The sequence below is a fragment of the Podarcis liolepis genome, assembly GCF_965112155.1.
Source record: "Podarcis liolepis genome assembly, chromosome: 8".
Classification (NCBI taxonomy): Eukaryota; Metazoa; Chordata; class Lepidosauria; order Squamata; family Lacertidae; genus Podarcis; species Podarcis liolepis.
Genome location: NC_139560.1, coordinates 81,396,892 through 81,416,923, shown reverse-complemented (window position 1 = coordinate 81,416,923; position 20,032 = coordinate 81,396,892). Strand labels below are relative to the sequence as shown.

Genomic DNA, 20,032 nt, shown 5'->3' with positions numbered 1-20,032 from the left:
GTGGCTCCCCTCCTGTGAAATGCTGTCCCTGGAGAGGCTCGCCTGGCGCCATCATTACATATCTTTAGGGATCAGGCGAAAACATTCCTCTTTACCCAGGCCTCTGGCCATTAAATAATTACGGCTTGATAAATTTTGGCAGAGGTTATTATTATGACTGTTTTATTATCAAGCTGTGTATTATTGTATTGTGTATTATGTTTTTGCTATTAAAGGTCAAGGGACATCTGACCATTAGGTCCAATTGTGACTGACTCTGGGGTTGCGGCTCTCATCTCGCTTTATTGGCTGAGGGAGGCGGCGTACAGCTTCCGGGTCATGTGGCCAGCATGACTAAGCCGCTTCTGGCGAACCAGAGCAGTGCACGGAAACGCCGTTTACCTTCCCGCTGGAGCGGTACCTATTTATCTACTTTCACTTTGATGTGCTTTTGAACTGCTAGGTTGGCAGGAGCAGGGACCGAGCAACGGGAGCTCACCCCGTCGCGGGGAATCGAACCGCCAATCTCCTGATTGGCAAGCCCTAGGCTCTGTGGTTTAGACCACAGCGCCACCTGCGTCCCTTTAGGTTTTTACTATTATGCTGTGTAACTTAGGTTCTTAATGTTGCATGCTGCCCTGGGATCTTTGGTTAAAGGGTGGTGTAAAATGAAAGAAAGAAAGAAAGAAAGAAAGAAAGAAAGAAAGAAAGAAAGAAAGAAAGAAAGAAAGAAGATGATAGATAGATAGATAGATAGATAGATAGATAGATAGATAGATAGCATAAGAGCTGCCAGAGGAGTTCACATCCACTTTTCCCCCTTCTGCTTTTCTCCTCCCTAGTCCTCTGTTCTGCCATGCTAAACTAATAAAAGATGTCATGGGATAGATCCCCATAGTGCTGCATTGGAGAGTTGGACCAGATAAGCCATGGGGTCCCTACTAATTCTATGATTCTATGACTCTAAGATTTGGCTTAGAGTGCAATCCAGACCAGGGCTTCTGGTTAAAATCTCTCCTTGCTAACCTTGGTTACAACTTGCTTGCTATGAGCGAGGAGACAGCTTAACCACAAACCCTATTTTGGACAGCAGGCTAAGTTAAACCTTGGCTTGGCTTAGTAAGGCATGCCATGGCAAAGCCAGTTGTGAAATCTATGTGCATAGACTTCAATGGAGCCAAAACCCTGATCACACAGGGTTTTGGCTCCTATGGAACACGTAAGTTTCTCCTGCTCGGACTTCCACGTCTAATGTGCAGCCAGATGCTGTTCCTTTGTGGGCAAAAGCCCTTCATGCTCACAGGTGCAGTTGTTAAAAGATCACAAATATACGACGTTGCACAAAGGGGGAACATGATGACAAAGGATTGCCAACGAGGGGTTGAGATGAAAAAGTGCACGTACGCAAAAGGGAAATCTGAAACAGTTACAATAAAGATTATAAAAATAGCAGCTGGAAACAACAAAACCAGGTCAGCTGAAAAGGCTGGGAGGGAGAAATAGATGTATTTTGACTAACTGATTTAATCCCAAATCTGAAGTAGCTGAGATTTCAGCAATCATTTGCATTTGGGGGTTTTGAATTTGCTTTTTCCTCTCTGAGGAATAAACTACTGTATCTCTTTTTTAAAAAAACAGAATGTATCTTTTTAAAGAAACATTAAGTATCTTGCTAACCGCTCACACCTAATAACCACTTGCCAAAGAAGTGACAGAAAATGTATTTATTTTTCTAAAATATTTAGAAATGAAATTGAGACTGCATAGTCAGCGGCGCAGTTCAGATATCACACTAAACCATAGTTTAAAATGTGCTTGTTGTGCTGCTCAAAAGTTCCTTCCCTGCTCCTACCGCTGCCATGCCACAGACTAAACAAGCCACAGTCTGGCTTGTTGTGCCATCGAAACCCGAGCTCATGGCTTGCTTCCTGCAAACAAATTGTGAGTGGTAAACCAAGGACAAACTTTGACTACCGTTCATGGTTTGCTTGGAGAGAAACAAACCACAAGCCTGGGTTTGAATGACACAGCAAGCCAGACTCCAGCTCGTTTTGTCTGTGGGTAAGGAGCGCCAGGAGAACTTTTGAGCAGCGTGCAACCAGTGCCAGAAACTCAGATCTATAAGCTAGGCGCCAAAAGGCTCATTAAACCAGGGTCAAAGTCGCCAAAACGGAATGCCTAGTTGCCATTTTGGGGCCAGACAGCTCGAAAGTCAGATTTTTCAGTGTGAATTCTTGGTTCCTGAAGTTCATTCCGATTGTGCAGATAAAATATAACAGATAGAATTCTACAGGGTTGGCATCCAGGCACCTTTACTTGCTCTCAAATGGCCAATAGCCAGGTGCAAAATGCGCCTGGGACATTTTGGGTGTGTTTGTGTGGATGTGTGTAATAAGTTTTGATGGATGTAACAATGGATTACTGAATGGTTTAGTTGACGCAAAATATGCAGGGATGTATGATATGCAAAATGAACCATGGAAGGAGAAGAAGGGATGTGTGTGTGTGTATTCTAATTATGTTTCAAAATATTCATTTAAACAACCTTAAATCAATTACATCCCTGCATATTTTACATCAACTAAACCATTCAGCAATCCATTGTTACATCCATCAAAATTTATTTACAGCATTGAATTGATCTTAATACTACCAGCGTTTTTAAATAAACACAATTTTCAGTACACATTTTCCAATCTTCTTTAAACGTACATTCTTCTTGTTCTTTTATTCTATAGGTTAAATCTGCAAGCTGAGCGTATTCCATCAGTTGCCATTTTTCTTTGGTTGGGACCTCGCTCGTTTTCCATTTTGGGGCTAACAAAACACGGGCCGCAGTAGCGGCATGCGTAAATAGTCTTTTTTGACACCTGGGAATTTCCCTCTGAATTACCCCCAACAAAAAGGACTCTGCTTTTTGGGGAAAGGGACTTTTAAAACATTTTTTTTCAATTCATTAATTATCATTTCCCAATATCCTTTTACCCTTTTACAAGCCCACCACATATGATAAAATGTAACCTCAGCCTCATTACATGCCCCTGGGACATTTTGAATGCATGCTGCTCGTTTACATTAAACCATAATAATAATAATAATAATAATAATAATAATAACAACAACAACAACAATAACAACAACAACTTATTATTTATACCCCGCCCACAATAACAACAACAACTTATTATTTATACCCCGCCCATCTGGCTGGGTCCCCCCAGCCATTCTGGGCGGCTTCCAACAAAACACTAAAATACAATAACCTATAATAATAACCAATAATAAAATACAATAACCAATAATAAAATACAGGATTTGTTTTAAACTATGGTTTAATGTGATGTGCAAACCAGGCGGCTTGGACCCGCAAAACCTATGAATCAGAGGTCAGCAAAGTGCTTATATTGATCCACTACTAGGACAAAACAGGGAACAAGCTAAGGGAAGGGCTGGCATCCATTGCGCCACTCTGAGTGAGGATAGTAAACTAAGTTGTAGACTCACCATGGCATCCATGAACGGGAAGGCTGCCAGATACAGGAAGGCCTTGCGTGTTTTGCTTCCCACCGATTCATCCACATGGTGCAACTTGTTAATTATGTAGTACCCCAAATCACTGTATGCTGCAAAAATAAATATAATCATTTTTTTAAAAATCACATACCTAACGCACCCAGGTCTGTTTTGGGATAAAGAGGGAGAAAGGAGGAGCAGGGAGGAACACCTAACACCACCATCTTGATGGGCTGCTGTCGCAAGCCAATTCAACAATGATTCTAGCAGGTGTACTTAAACCAACTTGCTTTAAATCACATCAGCTTCTTCTAGACTAAGGCTGAAATCCTAACCCCACTTACCCAAGAGTAACCCCCGCTAAATTCAACAGGGTTTAACAACGCAATCCTTACAATATCTACTCAGAAGTAAGACAGCCTCCTGTGGCAGAATGGGTCCATGCGTCTGGCTGTTAACCAGGTTTGAGCCCATCTAGGGACAGCTGTGAGCAGGATTCCTCCCATCTAGCTCCAGGGTAATTAAAATCACCAAACTAGGATTAAAATGTACCTAGCGATAAGAGGGACGCGGGTGGCGCTGTGGGTTAAACCACAGAGCCTAGGAATTGCCGTTCAGAATATCGGCGGTTCTAATCCCCGCGACGGGGTGAGCTCCCGTTGCTTGGCCCCTGCTCCTGCCAACCTAGCAGTTCGAAAGTACGTCAAAGTGCAAGTAGATAAATAGGTACCACTCCGGCGGGAAGGTAAACGGCGTTTCCGTGCGCTGCTCTGGTTCGCCAGAAGCGGCTTAGTCATGCTGGCCACATGACCCGGAAGCTGTCTGCGGATAAACGCCAGCTCCCTCGGCCTGTAGAGCGAGATGAGTGCCGCAACCCCAGAGTTGGCCATGACTGGACCTAATGGTCAGGGGTCCCTTGACCTTTACCTAACAAGCAATAGTCTGCAGGTCAATGTATTTTTCAATATGTTGCTATGCACTGGGAAATTTTAGAAGTATTTAATGGATACCAAAGCTCACATAAGCCCTGCGCTATAATGTAGAAAGTTACCATAATATACTGTACACATTTTTAAAACACACACACACCTTTTCCTAGGAAACAGTGGCAACTGCTGACAAGCACCATGAAGGAGGATAAATTGTGACTCAGTCGGTGAGTCAGAAACCATTACCTGGGGTTGTTATGTTGCTACAAGCACCCATGAATGTCTTCTAGGTCAGTGTTTCCCAACCGGTGTTCCGCGGCACACTACTGTGCCGTGAGACATTGGCTGGTGTGCCGTGGGAGGGAGGCGGGCGAGTTGGGCGGTGAGAGGCAGCGGCGGCGAGGATCCGCGTCGAGCCGGGGGCGGCTCCGCGGTGGTTGTGCCGAGCGGCGGGGCAGCGCGTGCAAAAGGGAGGAGCGCGAGACAGCAGAGGAGGAGGAGGCCGGCATGTCCGGGCAGCAGCAGCAGCAACAACAGCAGCAGCAACTCCCGGCGACGGCTCCTCAAGCCCCGCCGCCGCCCCCTCCTCCGCCCGCTATCGCCGCCACCACCACAACAGCCGCCGCCGCCTCAGTTGCTGCCGTCCCTCAGTCCCTCGCTCTGCTGCCTCCTCCCACCCCCAAAGCTTGGAGGTTCCCCGGCAAGGGGGAGGGAAAAAAACTTTCACTTTCGTGCGTCCCTCCCGGCGTGACGCTGCGCGCTGACGTCACGGGGCGGGGCTTTAATGGTGGTGTGCCGCGAGATTTTTTTCAGTAAACAGGTGTGCCGTTGCCCAAAAAAGTTTGGGAAACACTGTTCTAGGTGACTGCTTGCCAAGTTCCATCACAGACCTACTCCTCTGGTGTTTTCCATGGATTACCCTGGGGCCAGCTCTCTTTCACTTTGTGCCACGAGGGAGACAGAGGCTGTCCCTTCTTGAATCCACTGGCATGCCTAGAGGACTTGGGGAAGTTAGGTAGCAGGAACTTACTCTCGTTTTGTTTTGTTTTTGCCAGAATTTGCAAGCACAGCACGCAAAAGTGAGCAAATTACTCATTTCGTGCTACGGGAGCAACAAGACAAATTGCACATCCCGGCAAAAATGAGAAACAGCTCGCTCAGACTTCCCCAAATCCTCTGGAACTCAGGGGAGGGAAGGAATAGCTTACTTAAGTTGTGCACTTAAAAAAGACCTCCAAAGTTGCAAAAGCGATTATCCCGGCTTCTAAGATCCTTCAAACCCCGCTGCACGGGAGAGGCTGACAACTCCTCTAAATTCTCTATATATGCCAAAGGACTTTTGGGAGCGAGCAATCAAATATAATGGTTGGCTAATACAGCCAACTAAAATCTATGGACGCCTGACCATTGCAATATAAATTAGCTGTGAATACTCCCTCTGAAGTATTTGAAAATAGCAGCTTTATGAAAGCAGACTTTATTTGTGAGCAGGAACGTTCTTATGTGTGGTATCCAAACAACAAATGGTTTGTGAGATTGACCGCGAAAACCTCTTTTCCTTTTAGTATCTCAGACCACAGTGCGAAGTTGAGGCTCTCACTAAAGGATCAATTACGGAGTGACAAAATCAGAAGAGTACAAAAATATGGACTGGATGCTTCTGAGAAAATACAGTGTAAAGTCCAAGTGGAGAAATCTACAGTACATGGTCTGAATAACCAACACACCTGGAGGAGGGGGACACACCGGGGTTTACTTTGTTACACCAGGTCAAAATCCTTCAATCTAAAATTGTCTCAAATTGTTTCAGCGGTGGGTCCAATTCACACATTACTGCAGCATTATGGGTGTTGCTATTCTTATGCTGGTATTTTCACCATTGTTTAATTATCACACTATTCCCATTCAACATCTGATCATCAAATCTAAGCAAAACTCTTGGAAGTTTGTTAAGATTTATTTTATTCGTAAAACACATTTGTGAGCTGGAAGAAAAAGAGGTCCCAGCCTGAGACTTGGAGGATTACATTTAATACCATTACATCATCAGAAGAAAGTCTTCCTTGAATAGGCTATTATTATTTACTTTCAAAGACGTTATCAGGTAACTGAACATTGGCCAAATATACTGCCAGATCTCAAGTGATTCTGGAGAGAACCTGCATTTTCTAGCCATGCTGTAAACAAACAGATGAAAACCTCTAAAATTGAAAGCTAGCACATTACGGCTGCTCACAGCCTCAGGGCTTCAATAGCTAATGGTTCTTGAACTCATCTAATTTGAGGAAATATATTGTGTCCAGAGGCATGCTAGTGCCTCATTAAACTCACTGTAACTCTTGTAACTTTAAGGCTGCAATGCAACACGCACGTGCCTGGGAGTAAGTCCTACTGAACTCAGTAGGATTTGCCGTATTTTTCGCTCTATAGGACGCACTTTTTCCCTTCTAAAAAGTAAGGGGAAATGTGTGTGCATCCTATGGAGCAAATGCAGGCTGCGCGGCTAAGCCCAAAGCCAGAACAGGGAGACGAAGCGCTGCGCAGCACTCCGACTCGCTGTTCTAGCTTGGGGTTAGCTGTGCAAAGCCTCTGCAGGGCAGCGAGGTGAAGGCACCCCACTGCCAGAACAGGGAGATGGAGTGCTGCACAGCGCTCCTTCTTGCTGTTTTAGCTTGGGGATGGCTGTGCAAAGCCTCCGCAGGGCAGCGGGGTGCCTTCACCCCACTGCCCTGCGGAGGCTTCACAGGCTATCCCCGAAGCCAGAACAGCAAGAGGCTATCCCAGAAGCCAGATCTCTCTTGCTGTTCTGGCTTCTGGGGTTCAGAATTTTTTTCTTCTTGTTTCCTCCCCCCCCAAACTAGGTGCATCTTATCGTCCAGTGCATCTTATAGAGCGAAAAATACGGTACTTCTGAGCAGGCTTATATAGGATTGCACTGTAAGGTACATTAATGCAAGACAGTGCGATGTTCGGAGATGTGAAAAGCACCTACCGCTTTTCCCTGAGTTACTTAGCACCAATAATACACTCTACTGTGCCATGCAGGGCCTTACATTTGAGAACACTATCATTATGCTAAGACAAGGCTTACAGCAAGGGGAAAGTATTAGTATACTCATTTTAATCATAAGTTAAGTGGCTTGCATCATTCCAAAAAGAGGATAAAGACAGAGAAACCCATTGTGCACAACTTCATCTAGCCTGCAGTGAATTTATTTGTTTTAAACATTTCCATCCCACCTATTTTCTCTGAAGACAGCTAACAAGAAGTAACAAAAACAGAACATAATCCCTTAGAAGCCCCAATATACATTCAAATTAAGAGGCTAACAATATTCAACCTGTTCCAAGAGACGCCGGCAGCACAGAGACAGAACAGCATAGCTTTTATAACCAATGAAAACGACATAACTAAGCAAAGGCCTTTTTTAAAAGACTAGGTCTTCAGACTCAGGGTTATAAATTGAGCCGGGAGCCTTCACAGGTAGACGAGTCTTCCCTGCTTAAAGCCATTCACCCTTGGACTTGTGGGGACTCTTACCTGGGTTCAAATGTTGGAGTGTATGAATCATAAGCCCTTAAAAACAGCTCTGCTGCACCAGGTCAGTGGCCCATCCAAGTCCGCCATCTTGTTCTTACAGCATCCAACCAGATGCCATGGAAATCCTTCGTGCCAGCGGTGGGTGGGAGCAGGTGCAAATGTGGTCAGGGCAGATATAAAAGTGGAAAGAGCATTGCACAGGAGGCTACGTTGAAGATCCGCAAAAAAACCAGAGGTTTCGAGAAACGCACACACACACCAACAAGACACATTCCCCTGTAGCAAGGCTACCCTGGGGAATGTGGAACAGGTTTGGTGAGCGCTGTGGCCTGGTGTAGGTGGGGAGCGTATGACCTAGGGAAGACCCACAGAGAGGGGCCTGGAGGGCAGGAATCAATCCCTAAACATGGGGTTCCCCACTCCTAGTCGAGGCAGAGAAGTCTAGCCACAAAACGTCTCCCCGGTTCCTCCAAGAAATATGCACATAAGCAGACCAGGTTTTAGGATGTAGAGGAGAAATGGATTAACCAGTCGTATAAGCAAAAAATAGTATTGTTCCCTCAGCAAATGGAATGAAGGCTTACCTATTAAGGTGTGAAACACAGCGGCCACAGCACCAGCTACAACCATACACAACACTGCTTTGGTTCTGTCTCTCTTGCTGTTGACAAAAACCAGCCCCACGTTCTTGAAGTCGCTCATTGGGCCCGTGAAGAACTTCATGAGGGAGTAGGCCAACCCATAGCTGGCCAGCATCTCCACAGCATCTTCCTTAACAGCTGCGATACCTCTGTTCAAGGCCTGAAGGGAAAGCAAAGCAAAGGAGATACAGAGGTTTAAGATGTGCCAAGCCAACTCCAGACAACAGAACATGATAGCCAAATTATTCTCTATCTTGCTAGAGAATCACGAACAGACCGCAACAAATCAGATCCAATACAGTAACTGGGATAAAGACCTCTGTTGAATGGGTTTGCTGAAAGAGGGATGTCTTCCGCAAGCACCAAGAAGATGACAGAAAAAGTGGGAGGGTGTTCCAAAGGACGGGGGCCACCACACTAAAGGCCTGATTTCAAAATGGTTCAAAACAGATCTCCAGACAGGATGGTATCTGTGAGATCCCCTCTCCTGTGCAACACAATGGTTTGTTGACTATGTAGGGGATGAGATGATATTTTAAGGTATCCTGGTCCCAAGCTGTATAAGGCTTCATTCACCAATTCCATCGCCTTGAACCTATCCAAGTAACTGATAGACAGCAGGTGCAATTCTTTCAGTACGGGCGTAACTGGTGGTGATATTCTGCTCTGGTGAGCATTTGATTCACCAAATATTCAGCTAGCTACAGCTTCTGGGTTAGCCTCAGGGGAAGCCCCACAAAGAGTGTGCTTTAGCTGTTGACATATATAGATTGCACTATATTTGATGGGATGTACATTCCCATGTGGCACTACTAAGATCTGACTCAAGCTAAATTAGGACCCAAGCATTTGCACACACTAAATAACTCCCAGATTCATGCTATCCTATCAAGCAGTTAACCTTTCTCCGTGGCAAAACTCAAATGCCCAGAACCTTTTATTTGTTTGTCCCTCTTAACCATGCTTTGAACATTTTCCTGCTCGACAAAATCTATGAGGATTAATATAAGGCAGGTACACTGCATCTGTGCTGTGTATCAATTTCTATCTTGTGCTAATCTCCCCCCACATTTTAACTAATTGCTTTAATTGTTCAAATACATTAAACTTTGACTTCACCTCCAAAGGCACATTCCTCCATTGTCTCCTGAGTAATGTTTTATTCTATTTTGTAAACGTAAAGCAAGGATATAAAATAAATGATCATTTAATCATTCGGCCACTAATGAACGGATACTATGAGTTTTTCTTCCCAAGAAAGACGTATTTAGGCTGTAAACCTATTTTCACTTGCTTGCAAGTCCCATTGAACTCAAGGGGGCTTATTTCTGAGCAGATATGTATAGGGTTTCCTGCCAAACTAGCAGTTTGAAAGCACGTCAAAGTGCAAGTAGATAAATAGGTACCACTTCGGTGGGAAGGTAAATGGCGTTTCCGTGTGCTGCTCTGCTTTGCCAGAAGCGGTTTAGTCATGCTGGCCACATGACCCGGAAGCTGTCTGTGGACAAACGCCGGCTCCCTCGGCCTATGGAGCGAGATGAGCGCGCAACCCAAGAGTCGGTCATGACTGGACCTAATGGTCAGGAGTCTCTTTACCTTTATGTATAGGGTTGCACCATGACAGCACTTTTTCTGCTCTGTGTCCTAACATTCCTCTTGACATTTACTAACAAAGCTGTGTATCTTTGTACGCTCACTTTACCGGGACATGTATTCCCATCCTGTCGGCAATTTGGTTCCGTGTCAAAGCATACACGCAGAGAAAAGGGATTTTATCACCAACAGGATGGCAGCCTGACACTGTATCCGAGATTGTCCTTTCAGTTTCCAATTGCCTAAATAGAAGAATGATTTAAGAAGTCTACAGCGGAGAGCATCTCAGGAAAATTACCATCTAATAACTATGTTTTTGCCAACAGCCACAGGAGCGGTGTCACCGTACAGAAAAGGAGAAAACCCATGATGTAATGGAAGAAAGAAGCAAGCACAATTTGGCGGTGACTGTACAAAGGAGCACTCCAGCAGAGACAGCGCTTCTTTCACCTCTGGCTGCCCTGATTCTCCCAAAAAAAAGTTAGCCTGCAAGCTCAAGGCATGCAGCAACTTCCAAGAAGGCAGGGGAAAGTCAGAGTTTCTTTTCTACTAGGAAGCACTAAAAAGTACCGTATTTTTCCATGTCTAAGACGAGGGTTTTTTGACCCCAAAATAAGGTTATAAATTTTGGGGCGTCTTATACACAGGTAGTGCCGTGGTGGGACGGGCGAATGGTTTTAGCTACAAGCCGGAGATTGTTAGCAGCGATTGGGCAGGTGATTGGTGGCTGCAGCAAGGGCTGCTATCTACTGGCTGCCGCTGCGGCAATTGGGAGGACGTTTGGCAGCTGATGGTGGCGAGCAAGCAGACGATAGGTTGTGTGCGATGGTTCGCCGGGTGACTGATTTTCGCCATCCCCCCCCCAAAAAATAGGTCAACAACTCTGGGCAATTCCGCCCCCCAAAAAAAGCTCAACAAGTCAACAATGTCTTGGCAATCTCCCCCCATTTTCTAAATGTAGAGTCCCCCAAAATAGGGGGTGTGTTACACACAGAAAAATACAGTACTTACAGAAAAGGTAAGGCGGGTAGGGAGATATGACAGGTTCAGAAAATTACAGGTGGTGGGTACAATTTTTTTCTCTTCCCCCTTCCCCAAAGAGGTACACATTTAAACAGACTGGCCCAGGTATAGACAAATCTATCTATTTTGAGTGTGGGTCCATTTTATTCATAAATGTGTTCCATCCAAGTGTCTGTATTAATCCGTGGGCATTTTTCTTTCCTCCAAAAGAATTCCTACCTAAATTCTTATTTAAAGACATATTTTATCTCCATGTATGCATTTCATAAAGCATCTAAAATATGCATTTTAAAACCACTGCCATCCACGACCTGATTGTGGATGGAGGATTTGACCTGGCTTGTGTGACAGAGACCTGGTTGAATGAGACAGATGGGCCCGTCCTTGCTGCCGCTTGCCCACCAGGTTTCTCTTACGCACAGCAACCCAGGTCATGTGGGCGGGGAGGGGGGGTTGCAGTGATTTTTAGGAAGTCATTAGTCTGCACCAGGCGTCCTACTGGGAAGACCCAGTTTTCTGAGTGCATGTTCTGGAAGTTGGGCAATAGGGGCAGTACAGGATTCCTTTTGGTGTACCGACCTCCCCGCTGCACCAAGGATTCCCTGTCCGAGCTGCTTCAGGTCGTGGCGGATGTTCTCCTGGAGACACCTAGTTTGGTTGTCCTAGGGGATTTTAACATCCACGCCGACACGACCTTACAAGGGGCCGCTCGGGACTTCGTGGAAAGCATGGCCTCCATGGGGCTGTCCCTGAATAAGTTGGGCCCAACTCATAGTCATGGACATGCCTTAGACCTGGTATTCACCTCTAGCGACGTGGGTGATCTGACACTAAGTAAAAATGAAACCAAAGAAGTGCCATGGTCAGATCACTTCCTGGTGCAACTGGACTTCTCCGCGACCCTTCCCCTCTGCAGGGAGGTGGGACCAATTCGGATGGTCCGCCCCCGCCACTTAATGGATCCAAATGGTTTCCAGAGAGTGGTAGGGGATGCTTTATCCCATGTTGATGGCCTTTCAGCTGATTCCCTGGTGGCCCGCTGGAATGCGGAGTTAACCAGGGCTATCGACTGTCTGGCTCCGAAGCGCCCTCTCCGATTGCATGGAGCCCGGACAGCCCCGTGGTTTTCTTCGGAGCTGAGGGCGATGAAACAATCGCTGAGACGGCTAGAGCGTCGGTGGCAGAAAACTCACTCCGAATCTGACCGGACACAGGTTAGAGCTCAACATCGAGCCTACCAAGTGGCGATAGCGACGGCGAAGAAGACTTTCTTCACCGCCTCTATTGCATCTGCAGAAAATAGTAGCAGGAGACTCTTTCAGGTGGTCCGTAATTTAACGGAACCACCTTTACCATCGGGGCCTTGTAAAGACCCCAAGATCTCCTGCAACGATTTTGCAAAGTTTTTTGCAGATAAAATCACTCATATTCGGAAGGAGCTAGACACCACCGTGGGAGCAGGGCTGGGGCGGGAGAGTGCTAGAGCCCTGTCTGGTCAAGTTGCATGGAATCAATTTCAATCCGTTACCCCCGAGGATGTGGACAGGCTGCTTGGACGAGTGAAACCAACCACCTGTCTCCTTGATCCTTGCCCATCCTGGCTTATAAAAGCTAGCCAGGAAGGGCTGGGCGATGGGCTCTGCGGGGTGGTGAATGCTTCCCTCTGTGAGGGAACATTCCCAGATCCGCTGAAAGAGGCGGTCATTAAACCGCTTCTTAAAAAACCATCTTTAGACCCGGCCAGTATGGCCAACTATCGCCCAGTCTCAAATCTTCCATTCTTGGGCAAGGTGATTGAGCGTGTGGTTGCTGAACAACTCCAGGCACGCCTGGAGGATGCGGACCATTTGGATCCCTTCCAATCAGGGTTCAGGCCTCATCATGGGACTGAAACTGCCTTGGTCGCACTGGTTGATGATCTCCGGCGAGCTAGGGACAAAGGTGAGAGTTGTTTCCTAGTTCTGCTGGATCTCTCAGCGGCCTTTGATACAATCGACCATAACATCCTTCTGGACCGTCTAGAGGGGTTGGGAGCTGGGGGCACTGTTATACAGTGGTTTCGCTCCTTTCTCCTGGGCCGTGTTCAGAAAGTGGTGGTGGGGGATGAGTGTTCAGACCCTTGGGCCCTCACTTGTGGGGTGCCTCAGGGTTCCGTCCTCTCCCCCATGCTTTTTAACATCTATATGAAGCCGCTGGGAGAGATCATCAGGGGGTTTGGACTGGGTGTCCATCAATATGCAGATGATACCCAGCTCTACCTTTCTTTCAAATCAGAACCAGTGAAGGCGGTGAAGGTCCTGTGTGAGTGCCTGGAGGCGGTTGGAGGATGGATGGCGGCTAATGGATTGAAGTTGAATCCTGACAAGACAGAAGTACTGTTTTTGGGGGACAGGGGGCGGGCTGGTGTGGAGGACTCCCTGGTCCTGAATGGGGTAACTGTGCCCCTGAAGGACCAGGTGCGTAGCCTGGGAGTCATTTTGGACTCACAGCTGTCCATGGAGGCACAGGTCAATTCTGTATCCAGGGCAGCTGTCTACCAACTCCACCTGGTACGCAGGCTGAGACCCTACCTGCCCGCTGACTGTCTGGCCAGAGTGGTGCATGCTCTAGTTATCTCCCGCTTGGACTACTGCAATGCGCTCTACGTGGGGCTACCTTTGAAGGTGACTCGGAAACTACAACTAATCCAGAATGCGGCAGCTAGACTGGTGACTGGGGGCGGCCGCCGAGACCACATAACACCGGTCTTGAAAGACCTACATTGGCTCCCAGTACGTTTCCGAGCACAATTCAAAGTGTTGGTGTTGACCTTTAAAGCCCTAAACGGCTTCGGCCCAGTATACCTGAAGGAGCGTCTCTACCCCCATCGTTCTGCCCGGACACTGAGGTCCAGCGCCGAGGGCCTTCTGGCGGTTCCCTCATTGCGAGAAGCGAAGCTACAGGGAACCAGGCAGAGGGCCTTTTCGGTGGTGGCGCCCGCCCTGTGGAATGCCCTCCCATCGGATGTCAAGGTGATGGACAACTACCTGACATTCAGAAAACATCTTAAGGCGGCCCTATTCAGGGAAGCTTTTAATGTATGATATTTTAGTGTTTCTTGGTTTCTGTGGAAGCCGCCCAGAGTGGCTGGGGAAACCCAGCCAGATGGGCGGGGTACAAATAATAAATTATTATTATTATTATTATTATTATTATTTTCTGAGCCGACAACTGTATTCCCAAATTTGGAGAAACATAAACCCTGAAGGGTAATTATGTTCTGATGAGTCTGGGAGGTGTATCAAGTCAATTTGCAAGTGAAGTCATGTTCCTTGAGCGTCCATGGACAGGTGATAGGAGTTGAGTCACTCTGCAAAAAAAAAAAAAACCTAACTTATGGAATTCACTGCTACAGCAGGTGTCAATGTGCCACATAAATGGATTTAAAAATGGTTGCTAGCCACGTTGGCCAAACAGAACCACCCTGTTTAAGCCTTGCTTAAAAGCTCCCCAGAATTATCTGTGTGACTGCAGGGAATTTCGCAAGACGAAAAACTCGCTAGACGAAAGGGTTTTGCGGTTTTTGAGCTGCTTCGCAAGACGAATTTCCCTATGGGCTTGCTTCGCAAGACGAAAACGTCTTGCGTTTTTTGCAAGTTTGCTTCCTTTTTCTTAACACCCTTAATACAGTTGCGACTTGACTTCGAGGAGCAACTCATAGAACGCGGTGTGGTAGCCTTTTTTGAGGTTTTTGGCGATTTTTGAAGCTTTCCCAAAACTTTTCCGACACCGTGCTTTGCAAAATTTGCTAGACGAAAAAACTCACGGAACGAATTAATTTCGTCTTGCGAAGCACCACTGTACTGCTCTAGACGAATCCTTGGTCTGGTCTGCCAGAGCTCTTCTTTTGCTAAGAACTCATAGTGAGAGAACGTCTCACTCCAGTTGTTCCACTAAGAAGGAATAGCTGACGGGTTGAATCACTGGAGAGCTGGCACTGTAAAAACAATGACATCATGCCAAGGGTGGCATCCCCATGGATGACCACTGAAAAAAAGAGGGGTGGAGGGGTGGAAAGCTCTTCTGTGAAGTTTGGTTGTCGAGCTTAATTAACTCCCTCCAGACAAACCAAATGTTTTGACTAATTGGCTCAGCCTTTCCCTTTCTTAAAGCCAAAGAAGGGCTAATAAATCCGGGTGCTCAAACATTCACTGGTAATGCTTTCAGGCTAGAAAAATCAGTGGCAGTATCAGAAACTCAAATATGTAATCTAGGCGCCAAATGGCTCCTTAAACCATGGTTACAGTCGCCAAAATGGAATGTCTAGTTGCTACTTTGTGGCAAGATGGCTCTAGAGTTTCGTTGCTCAAACGACAGACCAACCGTGTTGGTTCTTAGTTAAAAATCTGGCTACCGTATATATTCGAGTATAAGCCGACCCGAATATAAGCCGAGGCACCTAATTTTAGCAAAAAAAAACTTATTGATGGGAATAAGTCGGTTCACCACACCACAAACCTGGTGGTAGCAGCAGCATAGGAGGAAGAACAAGCAGCCCAAAGGGGCTGCTTGCTCCGCCGCCGCTGCTGACAGCGGCAAAGGCAGAGGAGGAAGAAGGAGCAGCCTGAAAGGACTCCTCCGCCGCCACCACCTCTGCCGCTAGGAAGAGCAGGCACAGGAGCCCGGTTGGGAGAGGCACAGCGCAGAGCCTCTCCCAGCTGCAGGTCCTGTGCCTGCCCTTGCGAGAGGCGGGCAGTGGTGGAGGGATGAACGGCGAGAAAGGGCTCATCCCACCGCCGCTGCCCACCTCACTCAAGTATAAGCCGAGGGAGGCTTTTTCAGCATAAAAAATATGCTGAAAAAGTCGGCTTATATTCAAGTAAATACGGTAGTTCAGAGGCCAACCTTGAGCTACGTTACGAGCTTTGAGAAGTTAAAGAAGAAAAGTTTGGCCTTTTTTTACCTCTTTTTCTTAATGGTAATACGGACTATTCATAACGTAGAGATAGCCTTCACAACTGTTCAGTGCTCGTGCCCAGGCTGCATGGAAAAAGCATTTGGGTTCCTGAAATTAATTCTGATTGTGTCACAAGTGGCTGATAAAGGTAAAGGGACCCCTGACCATGAGGTCCAGTCGTGGCCGACTCTGGGGTTGTGGCGCTCATCTTGCTTTATTGGCCGAGGGAGCCGGCATACAGCTTCCAGGTCATGTGGCCAGCATGACTAAGCTACTTCTGGTGAACCAGAGCACCGCACGGAAACACTGTTTACCTTCCCACCGCAGCGGTACCTATTTATATACTTGCACTTTGACATGCTTTCGAACTGCTAGGTTGGCAGGAGCAGGGACCGAGCAATGGGAGCTTACCCTATCGTGGGGATTCGAATTGCCGACCTTCTGATCGGCAAGTCCTAGGCTCTGTGGTTTAACCCACAGCGCCACCTGCGTCCCTTAAGTGGCTGATATCCAGGTGCTAAATGAGGCTGGCACCTGGCTAATTTTGAACACTGATTCAGTGCTCCCCAAATTTTTGATACCCGAGTAGGTATCACCCTAAGTAACTCTTAGAAGCTGTATGTACACTCAAAAATACACATACAAGCAGAACCCTCACAAAAAAAAAAAGACACAGCTAATGCGCTTTGTAGCTCCAGAATACCCTGGTTGAATGTTGCTTCTGGTGTCCCACCTTTCTCTTTTCTGTATTCAGTCAGTTTTCAGGGTAGGACCATGGTTTAATCAGGGCCCAGATCAGAGCAAGCAGGACTAGTTAGATGCTCGTTAAAACCTGCCCCAGCTCCGGAAGCCCGGAAGTACTACAGCAATTGGATGGAATGAAACGAATGACAGCAATAAAAGAAAATTCAACCCTGAGCAACCACTGTAGGTCAAAGTGACTTCTATGCTGTCGCCAAGACTGCACAGCAAAACAGTACATTCTCAACACCTTGGGCAAATATAGGTTGTCTCCAAAAATACACCAAAAAAGAAAATAGGCTGATGAAATGACAGAGAGACAATTGCAGAAGCAAAGAAACAAAACCAAGAGTTTGGGTACACATGAGCACACATACAGATGTTGTTGTTGTTGTTTAGTCGTGTCTGACTCTTCGTGACCCCATGGACCAGAGCACGCCAGGCACTTCTGTCTTCCACTGCCTCCCACAGTTTGGTCAAAGTCATGCTGGTAGCTTCGAGAACACTGTCCAACCATCTTGTCCTCTCTCGTCCCCTTCTCCTTGTGCCCTCCATCTTTCCCAACATCAGGGTCTTTTCCAGGGAGTCTTCTCTTCTCCTGAGGTGGCCAAAGTATTGGAGCCTCAGCTTCAGGATCTGTCCTTCCAGTGAGCACTCAGGGCTGATTTCCTTCAGAATGGATAGGTTTGATCTTCTTGCAGTCCATGGGACTCTCAAGAGTCTCCTCCAGCACCATAATTCAAAAGCATCAATTCTTCTGCAATCAGCCTTCTTTATGGTCCAGCTTTCACTTCCATACATCACTACTGGGAAAACCATAGCTTTTACTATGCGGATCTTTGTTGGCAAGGTGGTGTCTCTTCTTTTTAAGATGCTGTCACCATCTGCAGTGATCATGGAGCCCACGAAAGTAAAATCTCTCACTGCCTCCATTTCTTCCCCTTCTATTTGCCAGGAGGTGATGGGACCAGTTGCCATGATCTTCGTTTTTTTGATGTTGACCTTCAGACCATATTTTGCAACACATACAGATACCCATCTCCAAAATGTCTCAGATGATGGAAGGATCTGGTCAAATTGCTTTTCTTACCTATCTTATCCTCCCAACAACCCTGTAAGGCTGGTTAGGGGGTGAGAGAGCAAGCTGCACATTGTCATCTAGTTTGAGACTCCAAACCCTACACCACACAAACTCTTAGGAGCAAATTTGCCCATAATTCACAACTTCGCCAATCAAAATTAGCCCCACAGTTTAGTTCATCTATTAATTAAAAAGATAATAATAAAGCAATGCTTAGTTTTCCCCACCCTCCTTTTCACTTCTTAGTTTTTCTGTACATGGTCACGAAAAACAAGTGTCAGTACTCAGATTGAGTTTTGCAAAATAATTCAATGACACAGGTTAAAGAAACTGAACAGTTATTGTCTGGGAAGAGTGCCCAGCCAGCCAACCGGAGAATACTTGTGTGCCAGGAAGAATTTATGTGACAAACATCTTCCTCCGCGATTGCCCAAAATAAAATATTATCCCAATGCAATGAGTAAGTTTGAAGAACATCCTTTGATCCAAAGCATAATAAAATGGAAGAGAGCTTATTTATGACAAGTCAAGTTTTCTGTAGCAAAAAAGTTGAAGAGCCTTAATCCAGCATGATGGAAAACTAGAAATGTTTACCCTTTCCAGGAAGACCCGAGGAGATGCAGTAGAGGAGGGGTCAGCAACCTTTTTCAGCAGGGGGCTGGGTGCACTGTCCCTCAGACCTTGTGGGGGGCCGGACTATATTTTGAAGGAAAAAATGAACGAATTCCTATGCCCCACAAATAACACAGAGATGCATTTTAAATAAAAGCACATGTTCTACTCATGTAAAAACACACTGATTCCCGAACCGTCCGTGGGCCGGATTGAGAAGGCGATTGGGCCGCATCCGGCCCCTGGGCCTTATGTTGCCTACCCCTGCTGTAGAGCAACCCTGCCTAATATGGTACCATTAGAGCAGTGGTTTTCAACCTGTGGGTCCCCAGATGTTGTTGGACTACAACTCCCATCATCCCTGAGCTCTGGCCTTGCTAGCTAGGGGTGATGGGAGTTATAGTTCAACAACATCTGGGGACCCACAGGTTGAGAAAGGCTGGTCTAGAGGTTGTTGGAGCCCATCAACTCCAGAAAACATGGGCAAAGAATATGATAGGAGTTGTAGTCCAACAACACCCGGATAGCACCAAGTTTGGGAAAGGGTGCTGCAGAAAAATTGTCTACATTTTCCTTAAGATTCAGTGGTCTGGGGGCATAATCTTGCCCTGGTGCATGTATAAGAAGCTACCTTACATTAGGTCAGATAATTTATCCAGTATTGTGTACTCTGATTGGCAATGGCTCACCATAGTCTCAGCCAGTGGCCTTCAGTGTCATCTGCTACCTGACCCTTCTTAATCGGAGATGTCAGCGATTGAATCTGGGACCTTCTGCATGCACAAGCCCTGAATTGTGGTCTTTCACTACAGAAGATATCCCTGCGTGGTGTAAGCGTTGGTTACAGCTGGATCACAAGGCAGATATTGGTGCAGAAGTTTTTAACAGCTTCTACTGCACCTGCATTGGAATTGGGGTTGCTGCACTGGTGTGTTGACTCCACTATTGGGACGCAGGTGGTGCTTTGCACTAAACCACTGAGCCTCTTGGGCTTAGCTATCAGAAGGTTGGCGGTTTGAATCCCCACGACGGGGTGAGCTCCCACTTCTCTCTGTCCCAGCTCCTGCCAATCTAGCAGTTCGAAAACTCGCCAGTGCAAGTAGATAAATAGGCACTGCTGCGACAGGAAGGTAAACGGCATTTCCGTGTGCTCTGGTTTCCATCACGGTGTTTCATTGCACCAGAAGCGGTTTAGTCATGCTAGCCGCATGACCCAGAAAGCTCTCTGTGGACAAATGCTAGCTCACTCAGCCTGAAAGTCAGATGAGCACTGCAACCCCATAGCCGCCTTTGACTGGACATAACCGTCCAGGGGTCCTTTACCTTTTACCTGACTCCACTCAAATGTGGCCTTTTCAGGAGACACAGTCTGACCAAAACACCACAATCCTATGTGAAACGTTTATGAACTAACTTTGTCAAAGATGCTACCGCACTACCTTA

The 20,032-nt window shown here is 46.6% G+C and overlaps 1 protein-coding gene across 2 annotated transcripts in view; it reads right to left on the bottom strand.

Moving 5' to 3' along the window:
• ANKH (ANKH inorganic pyrophosphate transport regulator) overlaps positions 1-20,032 on the bottom strand; it is a 137,098-nt gene that overhangs the window by 36,092 nt on the left and 80,974 nt on the right. For both annotated transcript variants that reach the window (XM_083519451.1, XM_083519452.1), the window contains exons 2-3: positions 8,547-8,763; positions 3,484-3,602 (exon numbers count right to left, since the gene is read on the bottom strand). In XM_083519451.1, coding sequence (XP_083375577.1) covers positions 3,484-3,602; positions 8,547-8,763 — 336 coding nt within the window. The remainder of the gene's footprint in view (positions 1-3,483; positions 3,603-8,546; positions 8,764-20,032) is intronic.